Source organism: Cygnus atratus, chromosome 2 (assembly GCF_013377495.2).
Source record: "Cygnus atratus isolate AKBS03 ecotype Queensland, Australia chromosome 2, CAtr_DNAZoo_HiC_assembly, whole genome shotgun sequence".
Taxonomy (NCBI): domain Eukaryota; kingdom Metazoa; phylum Chordata; class Aves; order Anseriformes; family Anatidae; genus Cygnus; species Cygnus atratus.
In genome coordinates this window covers 141,657,242-141,675,576 of record NC_066363.1, presented here as the reverse complement: position 1 = coordinate 141,675,576, position 18,335 = coordinate 141,657,242, and the positions used below count along the sequence as shown (strand labels likewise).

Here is an 18,335-nt window from a genome sequence, read left to right as displayed (position 1 = left end):
AGGCAAGTACTAAAGTAGACCTGTACGCTACAGAGAGCATACAAATTCTTTTTTTTCTAGGCCCATCTACCTATAGGCTTCATATTCTTACTTCAGCTCCCATCTTCCCTTTCTCATCATTCAAGTCCACAATGATTCTGCTTTCCATATGAAAGTTATTAATAGTTTTTGATAACTTTTTGACAAAGAAGGGTGGGAGTGATTCAACTTTGATTGGAATTGCTTTATGTGATTCATCTGCACAAAGATGTACTGATAGCACACATGTAGCATATATCCTATTACACTCTTCTCCACTTATAAATCTCCCACCGGTGGGAGATTTAGCAATTGATCTCTTCCAGCTTCCCACTAGCTTCCTGACCTCCGCTTTCACCTCTCTGACACTACACTCACGCACACAAACACAGTTCTTTGCAGCTTACCTGGGGATTTCTTTTTCAGGGACTATTTTTAAAGTGATACAAGTCATTTGAGCTGCAGAATATCTATACAAAACCAGATTGGCTGGTCATAACTGCTGATTTACAAGCCTTTTACAAAACTCTAGCCTGGTTTTATTTTCTTATTTGTTTATTTCTCCTTTCTAATGGAGTGCTCATCACAATGCCATTAGAGTACTGTCTAGACTAAGGAATCAAAATAATCCTATCTCCTGTTTTTGGCAAGTATAAGAAGCATTTCTAGAGGGCTTTAGATAAAAGGGTAGATTTAAAAACAAAACAGCAAAAACACATGCATGCATTTACCTTGCTTAAATATTTGGCAAAGAAATGTGTCTTCCATCTGGCATGATAAGCTTGTGAAGGTTATTTACACCCAAAGTCTGTGACAGAACTAAAGCAAACAAACAAACAAGATCTTGCTCTGAAAAGATGACCTTTATTCCATTGAGCTCTCTTGTGCTGGAGGACATTTATCTGCCATGAGATTTAGAAGATCAGTTAGATATTTGGGCAAAGTTCTTGAAACACACTGGTCAAATGGACCAAGACCTTGAGCTTGGCGTGAAGTTCTGGCAGTGTGCAAAGGAAGATTTTGTTGATTCCTTGCAACGGTCTGTGTTGCTAAGGCATGCTGCAGCATTTTGTATAGACTGAGTTTCAAACTTCCTGCTCAAGTACCCTGTATCACTATGGCTTGGCTGAGAAATGACTAAGAGCAGATGACTAGATGTCTGGATGCCATATGGTCATCTTTCTGTAAATTATGGGGATTACAGTCTGAATTGAGTCTTTTACATGTCAATAAAGGAGAACATACTGTGCAGCTGAACTCTTCCCATCAGTACTGACCTGTCTTCCTACTGAGTTCAGCTGATCTTTTTTTTTGTCTAATCTCTGATGGAACAATGATGCCAGCTGACGTCTTTTCGTGATATTGCCAGCTGGATGGATCAATCATGTAGTAATTGAAAACAGATTATAAAAAACATTAGAGGAAGAATTACTTCTTTCTAAGAGTCCATAAAGGAATAAACCTAGCAGTAGAGATGTAATTTTCCATCTTTTCTAACAGGATGCATTCTTCTCTAAAACAACTTACATTATGTTAGTTGCATGTTCTGAAGTTAGACTTCTGCCACTTGTCAAGCAAGACATCAGAATTGCATGGTCATCAGTTTGTAGTGCAAAAGAGAAATCCAGGAGGATAAGAAGAAATGTTTAAATTCTTTTCAGTGATTGATGGTACTGACGGTGACTTTTCTCATCGGTATAGCCTTACCAACCAGCCTTATTTGACAGGTCACCTCCTTTTGCTAGGTTAGCTGTTTTCCCTTTGTCTGAATTCTCTAAAGATGTACTGGGGATAAAACCTATGATACTGGATGTTAAGGAATGATGTAGCCAAGGTTGATCTTGAACATGTCAATCAATCAATGGTGTACTTAGAGGAAGGTAGGGAGAGGAGATGCTCTCTGTGAATGATTCACTGTCAATTTTGGTAATACCATGATAGTCACTGTTTGTCATTTTTTCATGAATCAACAAGAATCGTGTTGGACTAACATTGTTAGGATGTTGAGAACTTGAATGAGTGAGACAGTGAGGGATACTGGTGGACAGATGACTATTCAGTCATAGAATCATAGAATACACGGTTTTCATTAAGGCATAATAGTGCATAAGCAGAATGGATTGCCTGGCTTCCTGCAGGCGTGTCACACCTTAAAAAGAACACTGAAACCACTTTTCTCTGTTCTTCTAATGCTGTTACTCATCCTTGTTACTATTCTGCTCTCTCCTAATACACAAACAAATTCCCCAAACAAATCCTCCCTTTGAGCATACAAAAAGTCTCTAGAGCAGGGGCTTCTCAATTTGAAGATTTGTTTTCCATCAGTATGTCTCAAATTCAGCTTCCTGTCTTCACAATTATGACCCCAGGTGAGAACAAACAGTTCCACTTGTGTTCTGAGGTTCTGAACTTTTGAACAGTAATGAATTTGGTGGGACCCAATTCTGATGGAGTGAAAGGTGAGTGATATGGTAAAAGGATGAATTGAGAAAGGCTGTGGAAAAGAAATTTAAACATTAAAGGTGGAGAGGAAGCAAAGAGAATGGGAAAATCATAAGAAAGAATTTAATAGAAAACTGTTAACTACACTGATGTTCTATTTCCTTCACATTTTATTAACACGGTGACTGCTTTGTTTTGGAGCTTTCCATCTCACTTCTGCGTTGTGTTACTCATGTTCCCATTCAAATGTTCAGGAGTTTGCCTTTGGGAAAAAAAAAAAGAAAAAAAGAAAAAAAAAAGACTGTGAAAACAGCATGATACATGGTATTTTTCATAGATAAATTGTTGATAGTGCCTGCTACAGAAATTTTAATTCACTGTCTTGCTTTGATCTAGTACTGCTGAAATCCTGAAATGATGTTACTATTTTTTCCTCTCATGCACAGCACAGCCTGGAACAAACAGCACCTCTTACCTCACACATTGACAGGCCCCGATAAAACATAAATAATATGTGTAATTTGGTTCAAAAAGCACAGGAACACCAAAATGATGGCAACATATTAATGATGTTACAAATTCCCCAGCATTGCTCAGTCTCTGCAGACCTTTCTGCCTGCTTCTACTGTGCTCTACAAAGCCTGCCACCCTCTGATGCCTGCAAGAGAGAGTGCATTCAAAGCACAGTCTTGATTTGCATTTGTGTGTTTTAGGAACTGTGAGTTTATGCCTGCTTATTGTCTATTGCCTGTTTAAAGTGATGGTTCCATATTTATCAAAATGAGCAATAGAGGACTTATAGAAATAGACTGACTAGGGGTGGAGAAAGCAGGGACATATCAGATGTCACTGCTCTCTGCACTTCTTCCCTGAAGGGTCATCTGTGTTTGGTCTTGTCATGTTACTGTTGTTTGTTTTTTTGGGGGTTCCCAATCCTAATACTAAATAAATAAGTAAATAATATATATATATTCCAGTCACGTAGTGTGGACTCACTTACTTAAGTAGTGTCATGTGGGTGAAGGGAACCTGAGTTCATGGTACTTTGAACATGGATGTGTGTGCAGCTAGGGGACATGAACAAGCCAAGTACAGGATATTCCTTTAATGCACTACTGAATTGAAGGAGCAAGATTATATCATGCAACAAAACTCCACAGAACTTGGCCTGCTTGGATCTGGATTTCATCTTCAAAGCTGTACTTAGGATTTTGATAGTTAAGGTTGTGCTCATTTTGCCACTTGTTTTAAAATAACATTTTTCTATTAAAAATATTATTGGCCAGATGGTACTTTTTATAAATTACAATAACAGTGTTTATAAGTGACTGCAAATCACTGACTGAATACATGACACTGTACAAACATATGAATTTTATATTGAACCTTATACAAGAGATGTAAAGTGCTTTATTAACAGTGATACTTGGATACAGACCTGTCTAGTCTCTCACTTTCTGTTTAAAACTGTATTTTTTCTGTCTCCTGCTCCCCTGTTCTGATGCTTACAGCTTGAGTAAAGTTGGTGCCACAAGTTGGTGCCACTCTTGCTCTGGGTCCTACTAGACAAACATGGCTGATAACTGATCAGTGGGTATCTGTTGAGCACAGTCCCCTGGCAGGACAGGGACTCATTCTTTTAGCATCTGCATTTCCACAGGTCATGTCCCTCCCAAACTTCATCATTACTCTGAGATTCCCCTTGCCTGATGCAAAGAATGAGGTTTAATTATTGAACAGCGAAGATGCAGAGAGAGTTGCAGTCAGAAAATACTTGCATCTCTGCTTTCTGATTTAGAAGATTGCACTGAGGATACCAAAAACAGAGTGGTGATCAACTCTCAGCTGTGTGTGGCCAGCTCACTTCTTAGTGAGAACAGTGTTGAGAATTATGAAGTTTTAGGTGTTAAAACAGACAGGCAAGAAACAGAGGACAGATTAAGTTTTTTATAGAAAGTGCAGATGACTTAATTTTTGTATGCAAATTTGTCATCCATTATATGACTTTTTGTCCAAGAGCACTGAGAACTTACAAAGATATCTGGAGTCCTGCAAAGCAGGATGTTAAACACTTATCAAACGTAGGCCCAACCTTTCTTATGCTTGGTCTTTAATTTTCAAAATGCCAGACCCATTTCTTTTAACATTTTTCCTATGAATTATACAATGTATCAATGGCAGAGGAAGAGATAAAACTGAAAACTACCGGTTGTGATCTCTTGCCAGGTCATGAGTCCCTCACTTGCCCTAGGAGCCAAGGTTAATATTTATCTATGCCCCATGGCAGTAGTTTCGAAGGTGTTGATCCCAGGGATTAATTGCTGCTTTAAACTGGCAGTTAACACTTTAAACAACATTTTTATTGGCATACAGTAGTTAAATGTCTACTAGTGTGCTGATGGGTTTATGATGATTAAAGTGAATTAGGAGTTCGTCTTTGAGTTACACACTACTAGGGGCACCGGGTCATTTGAGTACCGTGGGTTAACGTATGTGAGATGTGCAGTAACCAGAGTACACAGAAAAGAAAATGTTTATTTTTAAACATTGTACTTTGGACCATTTTCTGTTCTATTCACATTGTGAAAATAAGCTCTCAGGCTACCAGTTCTTCAATGACCCAGTGCTTGAGCACACGTGCTCCTCAGGACACAGTCCAGGCCCTGTTGCTCATATTTCAGTAGTCATGCTCCATGGAATACAGCACCATGCTTGCAAGAAGTGTTCCTGGGGTGCCGCAGGTCTTACACTGTACTGTGTGCACAAGAGTGGCTGAAGAATCAGATGCAAAACTCATTATGTTTGTAAACATTGTTTGAATTCAGTCAGTGCAGTATTTGCAATACCACTGACATTAGAAGAAAACAAAGATGTTTGTAACCCCGTTAATTATCTCATTTTTTACTGCTTGATGATCAGACATTTTGAAATCTTCAGTGTGACTAGAAGCCTGAGATCTATATTCTGGCCACCTGCTATAGGTGCCTATCTCATACAGTGTGCCTATGCCTGCTCTCTGCAGGGAACCACAATCTACCAGTGACCACAGCTCCACTCAAGTGACATTTCCAAACCTCTTTTGGCACCTCTCTCAGGGTGCCAGAACAGGTTGTACAAATAGGCCAGAGGGAATTTCTGAGCGGAATGTAAATCCCAGTGCTGCAGCCAGTGCGCATGCTGCCGTCCCCAGGATGCAGTCTCCTAACTCTATTTTCAACTGTTGGAAAATACTTTCTGTGACTACTATTAATGGCTTGTTTCTAGCAGGCTAATTAATCAGGACAAACTGGTGATAAACGTTTCTCCCTATATAAATTATGAGAACTTACTGCCTAAGTATAGGGTGAGTGCATCCAGTACTTGAGCTGAGAAGGGTGACATGTGGGTGTAGCGAGGCTATTCTGTGCAGCTCAGCTGGTGTGCCCTGCTGCCGCAATTCCAAAGAATTCTGCTCATGAACCATGGCTAGCCTCTTGCCTCACTGCTATTTATTTGTGTTGTTTGAATTTTTGTTTCCTAATTAAAAGTGACATGTACTGTTCAGAGGAATCTTATTGGCCTCTTAAAATAGTTTTGACTAGTTGTTTGAGGTTTCTAATTAGTTAACCACAAATTGTGTTATTAGGGGACACTGACAGAATGAAGCACAGAAAGTCAAACCCAACCTTTGTACCCATGGAATGTGAAACCAGAAGCTGTTTTCAAAAATAAATAATAGGTGCAGGGTGCAAAATACACTATAAAAATATAAGAAATGTTTTATTTATAAACAACTTTCTTAAATAAGAAATAGTTGTAATTCTTAATTCCAGACTGTCTCTCTATGCCTCTCCCTGTCAATGTCTACACTACTGTTTACTTACCTCTGATACCTCAAATCCATGGTGGCTGATTCCTGCCTTTTTCTCCACTATGTCTGTAACCCACAACCTATCTGTGAGCTGCTGGGAATGAATTAACAAATAGACTGTGTATATGGAAGCTGCCTCATTCCCAGAGACTGTGAGGTTTAAGGTACACTGAAGTCCAATATGCAAGTCTTGCTACTGAATTATACAGTTAGTATTTGAGTATTTGACTTAATTCCTGAAAATACATGTAGTTATATATGTACATAGATATATTTATAAAATATGGCTCATCAGACACTCAGAGAAAACAAGTAAGAATTTTACCTTTTTTTTTTCTCTTTTTTTTTTTTTTTTATCCAAAAGCTGGGCTCCATCAGGCCTCTCATATATTCACCCAGTCATGGTAAGCTTATTTTTCCCTCAGTATGAATTAAAATATAATTTTGTGTTGTCTTTTCCTATGTCCTAGAAGACTGTGGCAGTTTTTCTTGTTTTGTTTTGTTCTACGTACTGCATTTTGTTAAAGTGTTTCCATTCAGCTGGGGATTCTGTGTCTTCCAGGCTAGGTTGCCTACTTATAACTCTTAGTATTGGTCAATGTCAAAAACAACTGTATCTTACCCATCCAGAACAAGTTCCAGGAAAGGGATCCTAAATGACAGAAGACTGGACTGCTGCAATACCATTAATGATGTCTGCTCCTGCTCCTCCTAAAGTCAAGCTCTGGCCAATGAGTCAAGCTCAGTTGGATGTACGTTGAGAATATTCATGGAGTCCATTCAGGAATAATACAGAGAGGATGAGAATTCTGAAAAGCTGCAATATTGAAGTTACTCCCTTTTAGGGCTCTCATTTCTCATTTGGGATAAAATACATTTCAGAAACATCCTTGCCTTTGTTACATTTTCCTTTTAACAGGCATCTAAAGCAATTAGGCTGTGATTTTGATGATGAGCTCAAATAAAAGCAGCTATTCTAGCCCTTAATCCCACATTTTACCAATTTAGAGTTAAATCAAAAGCTAGGTATTTCACCCACATAACTATTAACTTGTAACAGTTAAAGGATAGGTTTCATCCTTTTGACTGAAAGCAGGTGTTTTGTGTTTGCTGTAAAAGAGCAATAATGCTGGATTCCTTACAAAAGCATGTAAAATGGAGAATCAGTGCATTCTATGTAGCTTTTTTCTTCCTTATACATTGATGTATAAATTACAGCTTTTCCTCGCCATTTTTTCCAGTCTTTTTGATTTACATGTATTTTTCAAAAGGTAGATTGCTGATTATAAACACAAGAGGAAAAGATTATGTTTTTAGTCTCTACCACAACATTATATCCAATAAAGTTTATTTTATGAGAATTAATTTAGCTAAATCTACTCTATGGGAAAAAAAAAAGTTTGCTGGCAAAATCAGTCTTAATTAGAACAAAATACCTACCTCTATGGAAATAGGACTGTACCAGCCACCTTATAAAAGTTATATTCTTGTTACATATAATTTAGCCAGATACTTGTGTTCTTGAAAGACATAAATGTTGAGAACTGGCCTGGATTCATGTCCTTTCCTCTGTGGAGAAAATGAAAGAGAATATTTTACATTCTAAATTTTAATTAGCTCAAAAAGCAGGTAAAATTGACTTTCACAATTGGTTTCTAAGTGTCATCCAGGTTGATGAAGAATGTACATAACAAGTTTGAACCAACAGAAGAAATAAGAAGGCTCAGTCATGCCTTGCTTTGAATATATCTGATCAAAAGAAAGGAGAGTCTGGCTAAGCTAAGAGTTAAGCTACAGAGGAGCCTATGAAGAAAAGACTTTCTGATGGGGACAGAAAAACCAAGTCCTCTGGAGCATGTTGCTTAGGAATGATCTGTACATCTCATGTTATCCCTATGGACATAAAGGATTCTGCTATCAATAAGTTGACTTTTGTGTCTCTAACCATTATCAATCCAATGTTTCTCATAAAGAGGGATTTAGAGCACCTGAATCTGGATTTTGGATTCCATTAGGTAGTAAGGCTGTAGCTTTGTAGCACTTAACCCCTAAAGAGATATCTTAAGTTGCTACCCTACAGAGTCTGAAGAACTTCAGTTTGTTGCTAGATATTTGTTTTTTTTTTTTGTCAGTTTTCAGGATGACTTTCTGCATTTACATTTGACTGCAGGATTGTAATTTTTCCTTTCCCAGGCAATCATGCAATCATGGTTCCTGCCTTTGTGGCCTCAAGAACAAATACACACATTGCACAGCACTTGGGGCTACAAAATAAATTAATTCAGAAACTGAAGGTAATGCACCAATGGGTTGCTGTTTCTCTCCTGCACTTTTCCCTGGTGAGGAATAAAACCTGGGGATAGTCCACTGAATAGCAAAACTGTTCAACCAAACAATACTGTTGGTAAATCATTTCCAAATAATTGTGTTTTCAATTTAATTTGCAACAGAAGTGTTTTTGTTTGGATGTTTTACCCAGTGTTTAGCTGTATATGAAAACTAAAGCCTGAACCTCCAGTTTCCCCTGTCTGTGGTGCAAGCACGTTATTTACTCTCATGTTATGTAGGCACAAATGTGCACAAGTACGTGAAAACACAAATACTCATGATAGGGCTAAAAGGCTTGTAGTCATATGAAATATCTTTCGTCTAAAGCTGAAAATCTTTTTTTTTTTTTTTCCCCCTAGGATTTACAGTGGAAGGTCACTGGTGTTGACCTTCTCCACAGTCGTTTTATGTATTTTCATCTGGTCTTATTATTTTATCATCTGTTTTTATTATTTTTAAACAGCAATGCCATCTCCAGTGTCTTCAGTTAATGTGAATCACTCCTGCTTGATAGGGCTGGAAGTTGGTTTTTGAAAATGCCTGAAGTAGGCTGAAAATGTAAAAAATAATGATTGAATTTATCCAAGACCGATAACTAGAGGATGCTGGGGGCATTTCTTCACCCCCCTCAGTGAATGACAACGAATTTATCTGAATTAGTCTACATGCTTTTACTTTACATGTGTAAGCTCAAAGATTTGTTACAAGTATAGGAACTTGTTTTTCCCATGTTTCCAACAGCATGAAAATAAGTTTTCAGGAAACACTTAGCTCTCTTCACTGCCATCAGATTTGGAAAGAGTCCAATAAAGCTTTTGCCCTGAGAAGCCTCACAGCCTCTGTGTGAGACAAAATTCAGACAGGTCGTAGGGCATAACCAGTAGTCCAGATGTTTCTGTGGTAAACCACCATGTTCTTTTAAGAGTTGATGTTTTTTGGCATGCTGTTAATCTTCCCAGCTGTTTACTTGTGCCCAGGTGTGAAGTCAAATACTAGGAGAAATAAAATTCTGGGCTGCAGTGTGACTCAGCACCCATTACTGTACTGCTTTGATGGAAGGGTCTGGCAGGCTGCGCTACATGGGATCATACCTTCGGTATGCACATGTAAATATACAAACTTCAGTCCTGAGGATCAATTTATCTGACTACTAGCTTGTTCCCAGGAGAGCATGAAAAGAAAGCATACAGGTAGCAGGAGAAAGTGTTATTGCATGGTCTTCCCCATCAGCTGCTCTCAATACCATGCCAGTTCTGTACAGGCATGAGAGAAGAGAAGCAAATCTTGTATGTCCTGTTCTGGTCTCAACACAATGGTAAATTGGGACCAACTCCACTGAAGTTACTGGAGGTACGTATGGGACTTAAGATTTTAGTTTATTCATTTGATTTTATATATGTAGAATGAGGTTCTTTGGAATGCACTCTAGTAAGAAAAAACAAACAAACAAACAAAAAAAACCACACACACATAAATGTGTCCTACTGTATAGCCATGGTTTATGTAGAAATAAAAGCCTGCTACTTATACCTGTTAGGGGCCATTTTGCAGTGACTTCTCTTCTCTCTGACTGAGGAAGTGGAGTTGGAGCAATTCCAGTTACAGTGTCCATGATGCAACTTTATTGTAACTCATCTGCAGCAATAACATGTATTGCATCAGAAATGTGAAGAAACAGAAATAGATTTTGGTTTCCTAGTATTTGTATCTGAACTTTGAGTGTGCATATGATTCTGTGACAAAAAAACATTAAATTATTTTAATGTTAGATAGATGGGAACTGATATCATGTGAATGTAACCTTTATCTGGTTGTTGAATTTCTATTTCTTTTGCCTTGTAATATTGATTACAATATTACAATTTTATATAGCTGCTAAATAAACAATGTGTATGAGACTTTACATGGTCTGGGAAGGAAGCCTCTGGATCCATCCCTTCCCTGTTCTACAAAAAGAAGAGTTCAGGAAATACAAAGCTAGTCATTGTGTTGGAGGAAGTGGTCTTAGGAAAATAAAGTATTTTAAACATATCCATGTTCCTATACTGTTTCTGGCTGAGCCACTGATTTTCTGTGCAATTCTGGACAAACCACTTGTATTATATCTATACATAATGTGACATCATGAAGAAATACCTACAGTGACTTTGACTGAATTGTGAGAACGTTTTTTTTTCCTCACTTCATGGAATTTTTCAGGTTTTAAAAATCTGGGACAGGTCACACAGATCATGTGGGACTGTGATAATAAGCTTTTTACTTATCACGTGAGGTAGAAGACGACACACCATTGAAACTCTTGCGGCAAGACAGATTGTTGTTGTTGTTTTCATTATGTTTTTGGTTTTGGAAAGAAAAAGGTAAATACCTCAGTAGGAATAGGGAATTTAATTAGAATAGGATAGGATAGAACAGAACAGAACAGAAAGTAACAACTCTTCTTATTTCTGAACCCCATTTTCCTTAAGTAAAATGGAGTTTCTTAGAAAATTACACTGTGGAATTAAGTGTCTGTAGACCTGGAAATAAGATTTTTTTTTTCCTGTATATATTGTTGTGCTTTTATTCTTGTATTTTTATTGTGCATGCATGGGACCATGAATGTGTCAGGGAGGAGTGTAAACTGAACTTCACCTGGCTGATTCAATATTCTTGTCTAAAAAGTCATAGAATCATAGATTCATAGGATGGTTTGGGTTGAAAAAGACCTTAAAGATCATCTAATTCCAATGTCCATGCCATGGGCAGGGACACCTACCACTAGACCAGGTTGCTTAAAGCCCCATCCAACCTAGCCTTCAACACTTCCAGGGATGGGGCATCCACAGCTTCTCTGGGCAACCTGTTCTGGTGCCTCACCGCCCTCAAAATAAAGAATTTCTCCCTAACATTTATTCTAAACCTACCCTCTTTTAGTTTAGAGACATTATTCCTTGTTCTATCACTACATTCCCTGATAAAAAGTCCCTCCCCAAAAAGTAGTTTGATGTTGCAATGTTTGATGGAGCAGCAAGCTGACCATAGTGCTCCCCTTTTCACAGGACTGGGAGCTTCTATATCTGTGCATCTAGGGACCCCAGTGGCTAGCTCAGGCTCTGGTACCAACAAGAGCAGACCCAGAGCTTGCAGTTTCACTGTAGCCAACAGAGATGCTGCCATTTCAGCCATCACTCTGAGTCCTTGCAAAGATTCATGTGCATCCTGGCATGATTCACGAGTCCTATTCTCTGCCTCCCCTTTGGTCAGAAGATGTCTCAGATGCACTACTCCACAACACAGATGTGGTCACAATTTAGTGAGGAGTCTTGTCTTTCTCTAGTAAGGAGTATTTTTGTGCAGTGTACTGATCAGAGAGTCTCCAGCTTCTGCATAGCTCTGCCTCATGTCCCCTGTGATCCATCAATGTGAGGCCTGGGGCTGAGATTGAATCTGGTTATAAGAGGCAGGTGCTGGGGCAGGAAACTAATCAGGAGAAAAAAGAGAAAATGCTAGAGATGCTTGATACCTATGTACTTCTTGAAAGCCCTTGTGGGTGCTGGTCCTCAGGAGAGGAGACAGAATGGGAAGAAGAAATTGCCTCAAGCCAGTGGGATGGGGCCATGCAGTAGCACTAAAGTGCTCCTGTTCTGAGAGCTTTTCTCACCAGGAAAATAGCAGGTGTATGTTTACAATCTGACTTTCCCATGTTTTCATGTGAATAAGTTTGTTTCCCAAATACCCTGCAGAAAGTGAATGTGGCACTTGTGTAAGTAGTAGCATTTTAAAATGTGAACTAAAATCTAGGAAGCCTTTTGTACACCCACCTTTGCTATTTCCCTTTTATCTGCTTTGAGGCCTTTCCATAAAGTCCTCTTTTCACTTTTAAAAATGCATGCATTGTTACCACATTTGTAGTCTGCTATTTTTGCTGTTTCTTATAGGGAATAACTGTATTTATGCTAACCCTTCATCTTCATGTATGATCCTACAGTTTTCTGCCTGACTAAAGCTCTCTGATCTTACGTGAGCAAATATCTCGCGCTTACATTTCAAAATAATTGCACAGAAAGTGTAATAAGCCACGACAGAACTAGGTCTGGAGAAATGTGAGAAATGCTATGTGAAAGCAAGAAAGCAAGGTATGCAAATTTGGTTTTCAGAGGCAGAAGAAGCACAAAGGTGGGCCGAACAGTTCAAAGATGGAAGGATATTCTGATTGTGTTAAAACCTACAGTAGCATTGGTGTTTTGACCTTTGCTTTTTATTCTTTCCTGATTTTTTTTTCTCTCTCTTTCTATTGGGCTCACAGACATTTTAAGGCAAGCCAAGACATTTTAATGTCTCTACATTATTATAGGAGATATTTCTTATTGGTTCAAATGCAGTGCTTTCTTTCCAGATGCGAGATGAAAAGCTTCCACCCCTAGGTTTGAGTAGGAATAGCTTTCTCAGGAGCAGGACAGATGCCTGGTTAAATATCCCAGGCAGTTACTTCAGAATGAATTTGGAGTTGTGATAAAGGTGACAACTGAATAAGCACTGAAGGTGCTTGCGCTTAGTAACAGGAAGGTTTCCTTACAGGTAAAAAAAACATTATTTTTTTTTTCTTTCTCTCTCTCTCTCTCTCTCTCTCTTTTTTTTTTTTTTTTTTTTTTTTTCAGTTATATGTTATTCCTATTTAGAAGACATTCTACTCTCATCAGAAAAATTATGAGTGTCCTGCACAGGTGTTGGCTGATATTTATACAGCAATAGCAAATACTAGAACTAAACACAGATCCAAATGTCTCTGAAGTTTAGGAATATTCTGTTTCTGTTTCTAATCTGTGCATTCTGGATTTGGCTATAGAAAACACCAGGGACATAATTTTTATATGAGATTGTGGTAACTGTTTAAGAAACTATCTTTTTTGAGGAAGTTGCCCCTGAGAAATTTTCTAAGTTTCTACATATCATGAGGGATCCCTGCAGAACCTATACAGACTTTCAAGTCAGTAAAAGTGTTTTGCATGTGATAATTACATAGGGGTACAGCAGACAATCTGGCATAGCTCAGCCTCCATAACTCGATGTTTAATAATTAGTTACTTTATTTTTGAAGCCAAACACAGAAAATTATAATCCTTCTGAAGTGCCATTTCCCATTACTACTTGGCAGCCTTAATTTCATTCTATCCTGTAAAATGCTCTCTGTAAATTCTGCTAAAGAAACACAATTGTCTTTAAAATGCAGCTAAAGTATGTGAGGCTTAAAAGTAACTTTTTTCCCATAAGTGTCATGCTCCTGACTTAGAATTCTTTAATGGATACTGAGCAGCACAGAACTGAAAGTATTTTTAATTTCAGTGCTTTGTATATTTACAGAGGGATTACAACAAACTTCTACACTTTATCTACATTTTAATAGGTCAGTGTGAACATATGAAGTGTATTAAGGTGGACTGCCTTACTTATTAAACTTACGTAAATTCGTCAAAAGCCCTTAGCAGTTGTATGCAACAGGGGCTGGAACGCCATGCATGATTGAGGTCATGCATCCAGCCAGTTTGTAAGACGATCCCTCTGCACTGAGCCATCAGCCATCCTTAGCATAGGGGCGCACTCATACACGCATTCCTGTCAAGTCATCTTGTGAAAGGCTGCTTGCTTCCAGCTTGGCTTGAATGTGCAACCTTAATAAAACTCACTGAAGTCTGAGAGAAAATAGCAGTTCTGCTGCAGATAGTGTAGGGGAAAGAGACTGGGATATGCATATGCAGCTGACTAAAGCAGGCTACATGCTGGACTGTAACAGAGAGGAAACAATAAATCTTAACTACTATGCAATAAATATTCCCAATTTTAACTAAGGAAACTATTCTCATAGTGAAATTTTTGAAAAAAGAAACAACTATTTATCCAAGCTTGATTATTAAAGTGTGCTTCTCCACTCCATTTTCCAGAGACTTTAAGGGAAATTAAGAAAAAAAAATAAAGAAAGGAAGAAAAAGTTTTTCTAAGAGTAGGAAAGGAAAGTAGTAGTAACATGTCAGTTTTCCTTTCCTTTGCTTTCCTGGCAGCACTTCTTGCTCACATAGGCTGCAATACTCAGCGTCGTGGTCCAGAAGCCAGTGGGAGAAGATTTAACCGGATTCAGCATGGGCAGTGCACCTATACTTTCATTCTGCCAGAACAGGACGGGAACTGTCGTGAAAGCACGACAGACCAGTACAACACAAATGCTCTTCAGAGAGATGCTCCTCACGTGGAACAGGATTTCTCTTCCCAGAAACTGCAGCATCTGGAACATGTGATGGAAAATTATACACAGTGGCTGCAAAAAGTAAGTGTTTCGTTTTTCAGTTCTAACTAAATGGATATATATATTTTTATTTATTTTTTGGTGATGCTTATGCTGTTCACAGTTTTCATGAGTTTCTATAAGAAAGGAGTTTAATAAGGATTTAACTCATTCATGGCTGTGTAGGAGAGAAATCTCACAGCCAGAGTGTACCCTTCTAGTGGTATTGCTGTCAGGAGCAGAATTTTCTTCACATTACTGAAAGATGCAATTTCTTAAAGCTTTATCTCCAGAGACCATGTATGTTTTGTGAGCCAGTGTATACAAAAATATACCAGAGACTCTTAGGACAGAACTTACTAAGTAGTCTTATAAACTCTACTTACAGTTCACAGATTCAGAGCAGATGTCATACAGGATACCTGCTACTCTGACAGCAAAAATGTACATTTAAAAAAATCAGCATTCATAGACATTGTGTTAAGAATATCACTGCTCCTCCAGAAGTAAATCCCGTGATTATTTCACCCAGTTAATTGATGGAAGGAAAGAAAAAAAATAAAAATATATAGGCATTCACACTTCTAAATCATCCCAGTAAAACTTTTAAAATGTGTAGAGCACACTGGACTTGAAACAGCCTGTTTTAATTTGTGTGTGTGTTCTCTCTTAGAAAGGGAAAAATGGGGTGGAAGGTGTTGCAGTAAGTTAACAGAAGCAATTCTTTTTAAGAATTTGCGCTAACTTTCTAATAAACTTTCCAGTATTTTGTATATGAGATGAAATTTGGGCCAGAAATGACTTAAATATTTAAATAGCTTTACTCGTGTGAGCAACTCCATTCACCCTAACAGGATTACTCACTTGAGTAAAATTACATACCCTGAAGGATATTGTCCATGCCTTAGTAATGGAAATGCCTTGGGATAGCTGACAAGTAAAAATAAATATATAAACGCCTTTGTGTCTTATTACTTGTAATATTCCTATTCTTATTCTGACATTTTGACCTGGCAAAACTTAGAATATTGAGCAACTGGTGATGCAACTAGTCATGTAAGATGGCACAAGAATATTGCTGTATGCACCCATTTGATGGATAACTGATTTAACAGTAACATAAGTTCATACTAAGAATGAACATCAATGAAAAGCTAATGAATATTCTCCTGGGTTGGCTAAAAATTCATATTAGCATATTTATTGTTAATTATCTCAATTACAAGTTTGGGTTTGTCCAGACAGTATACGATATAGAAATATGTTAAAAAACATGAACAATCCTCTCCATACCCCTAAGCCAACTAAAATCTTTAGAGAGAATTTGCTGATCTCTTGGTAAATTAATTGTGCTCTTTGCATATCTGGCTCTAGAGAGAAATGACTCTATCCAGTAAACATGTGACTATAAAACAAAATATAACCAAGCATTTATTTTTTTCAGACTACTTTCCTCATTATTTAATATCTGGGTCTGCTTTGGGCAATGTAAGGCTGGAAATGAGGGGACGTCTTTTGTAGAGGAAAGTATTTCTTAAGAAATTATTTTACTGTATCTTGGGAGGCTGAGGCAAGCACTGAGAGAGGAAAATTGTTATCTGTGTTTATGTGTGCACATGATTTTGCTTGAACAAATTGCCTGCTGAATCATGCTTATGAGACTTCACTTATTCTGTGTTTGTCCACTAGAGACTGAACTAAGATCACTGTTTCACTGTGAACTGAACAAGAAGAAAAATGAGTCTCTGGAGTGTGTATGCCTGAGTTAGGGTTAGTCCTCTCACACTTTGGAGGGAAGTGATTGAACAGGTAGGAAGCTCGGCGAAATGGTTTTGTATTTGAGGACTGTTTTCTTTCACAGTGATTGTAAAATGGGCTGTGGGCAAAACCACCCCTCCTCCTTCCCTCCCAGCCCCCAGCCCTCTGCTCCCAGGGTGTTATGTGAAGCTAGGCTTGTGCATGTATCCCCATGCATCAGCTTGCCCTGGAATGAAAGGACCCGTTTCTCTGTGTGATGGAGTACGGCTCACTCTGAACAAATGAGTCTGATGCAGCTCCATTATAGCATCTCTGAATACTGCATATGCTTTGTTGTTGTTGCCATTACAAAGCATCTCAGCCATAACTCGCTTCCTTTCAAAAGAAACATAATGTATTCATTTACACTTAAGCATTATGTAGATATCTTGCGTCTCATTTTTATACTCTGTTTTAACTTCCCCCCAAAAAACTTTTTATATCAGGTATAACTAGTGCTATACTAAGTAGTACCTTACAATGTACCTGCTATAAACAAGATAAAGAATAGTTAGTAGTTATAGGTCTGTGATTGGAAGTGAATAGTTATAGTAAGAAACAATGTTTGTATTTCAGAATATGAGATATATTCTGACTTACAGAAAAGAACGATGTGTATTATGCTATAATTATGCTATATAATATATACAACTTTCATTAAAATTGTACATAAGCATTGCATGGCAGAGTGAATTACTTTCTTTACACAAATGCTAGCCTGCAGTATTTATTTAAAAAGTTTGTGAAAGCACAATTTGTTTAATAAACTGAATAGTATTTTAACTTTAAATGGTTTTCCAGTATATCTAAACTAGCAGATTTATACAAGCAAAATAAGTTTTGTTTGTTTTTTAAATAGACTCTTTCACCCTCAAAACCAAAAGTGCTTCTTTGATGACCTACTAGCTTGATTCTAGATAAAAGTGCACTTCCTTGGGGAGCTGATTACAGGCAATTAAGTCCCAGCCTTGTCCATTAACATTTGCATATCTGCAGTCAGTGTAACTGGGATTGGCTGGCAAACCAGGGACACAGCAAAATGCTCTGTGCAGAAACTGCTCGGAAGAAGATGACTCGGTAAACATTTTTAGAGATTTTCCTAGAACTGTTTATTTTAATACCGGATAACTTTCCCCATTGTTTAAGCTTGAGTTTCATTTCTGCAATATGTTTATACTAATAGATCAAAACAAACAGTTCATCACATTTTCTTTCTTGCAGTAACTGACTGGCACACATGATACTGTTTGGTATTTAATTGCAGTGCCTAAGTATTGCCAAAGAGGAGTTACACAAAATGTTATCATCATGTCTTGCTCTGGAACTTTCTCTTAGCTTGGTGAACTTACAGTATTGATGAACTCGGTATACATGTACTATAGCTATATAGATGAGTGTTTCATATACTTAGTCAAAATAATGATAATAATTGCTATTGCCATAGAATGTGAGCTTTACATGATCCACTCATTCATTTTTCTGATACTTACCTAAACAGAATATCATAAATATTTCAAATGCTTAATCATTATATACTACAAAGGGCTAACACAGGCATACAACCTTGAGTTGAAAGTAAACCACAATTATTCTGATACACCAGTATCCAAACGGATTTCTTTTTGATTCTCTCTGCAAATA

At 37.7% G+C, this 18,335-nt stretch overlaps 1 protein-coding gene and 1 long non-coding RNA gene across 7 annotated transcripts in view; one reads left to right on the top strand and one right to left on the bottom strand.

Annotated features, from left to right (window-relative positions):
- Positions 1–864: 864 nt before the first annotated feature.
- LOC118247972 (uncharacterized) overlaps positions 865–18,335 on the bottom strand; it is a 34,803-nt gene continuing 17,332 nt past the window's right edge. The window contains exons 1-5 of one of the 2 annotated variants that reach the window (XR_004778637.2): positions 14,081–14,205; positions 10,169–10,273; positions 7,751–7,879; positions 6,933–7,127; positions 1,038–2,722 (exon numbers count right to left, since the gene is read on the bottom strand). This is a non-coding gene — a long non-coding RNA (uncharacterized LOC118247972). Of the gene's footprint in view, positions 2,723–6,932; positions 7,128–7,750; positions 7,880–10,168; positions 10,274–14,080; positions 14,206–18,335 lie in introns of those variants that run through there. The other variant, XR_004778636.2, reaches the window with a different exon arrangement.
- Positions 14,187–18,335, top strand: part of ANGPT1 (angiopoietin 1) — a 185,051-nt gene continuing 180,902 nt past the window's right edge. For 2 of the 5 annotated variants that reach the window (XM_035546448.2, XM_035546449.2), the window contains exons 1-2: positions 14,790–14,939; positions 16,587–16,706. Coding sequence is in view for 2 of the 5 variants with exons in the window: in XM_035546446.2 (XP_035402339.1) it covers positions 14,643–14,939 (297 nt within the window). In the remaining 3 variants the exon portion in view is untranslated. Of the gene's footprint in view, positions 14,940–16,586; positions 16,707–18,335 lie in introns of all 5 variants that reach the window. The other 3 variants (XM_035546446.2, XM_035546447.2, XM_050709263.1) reach the window with 2 other exon arrangements.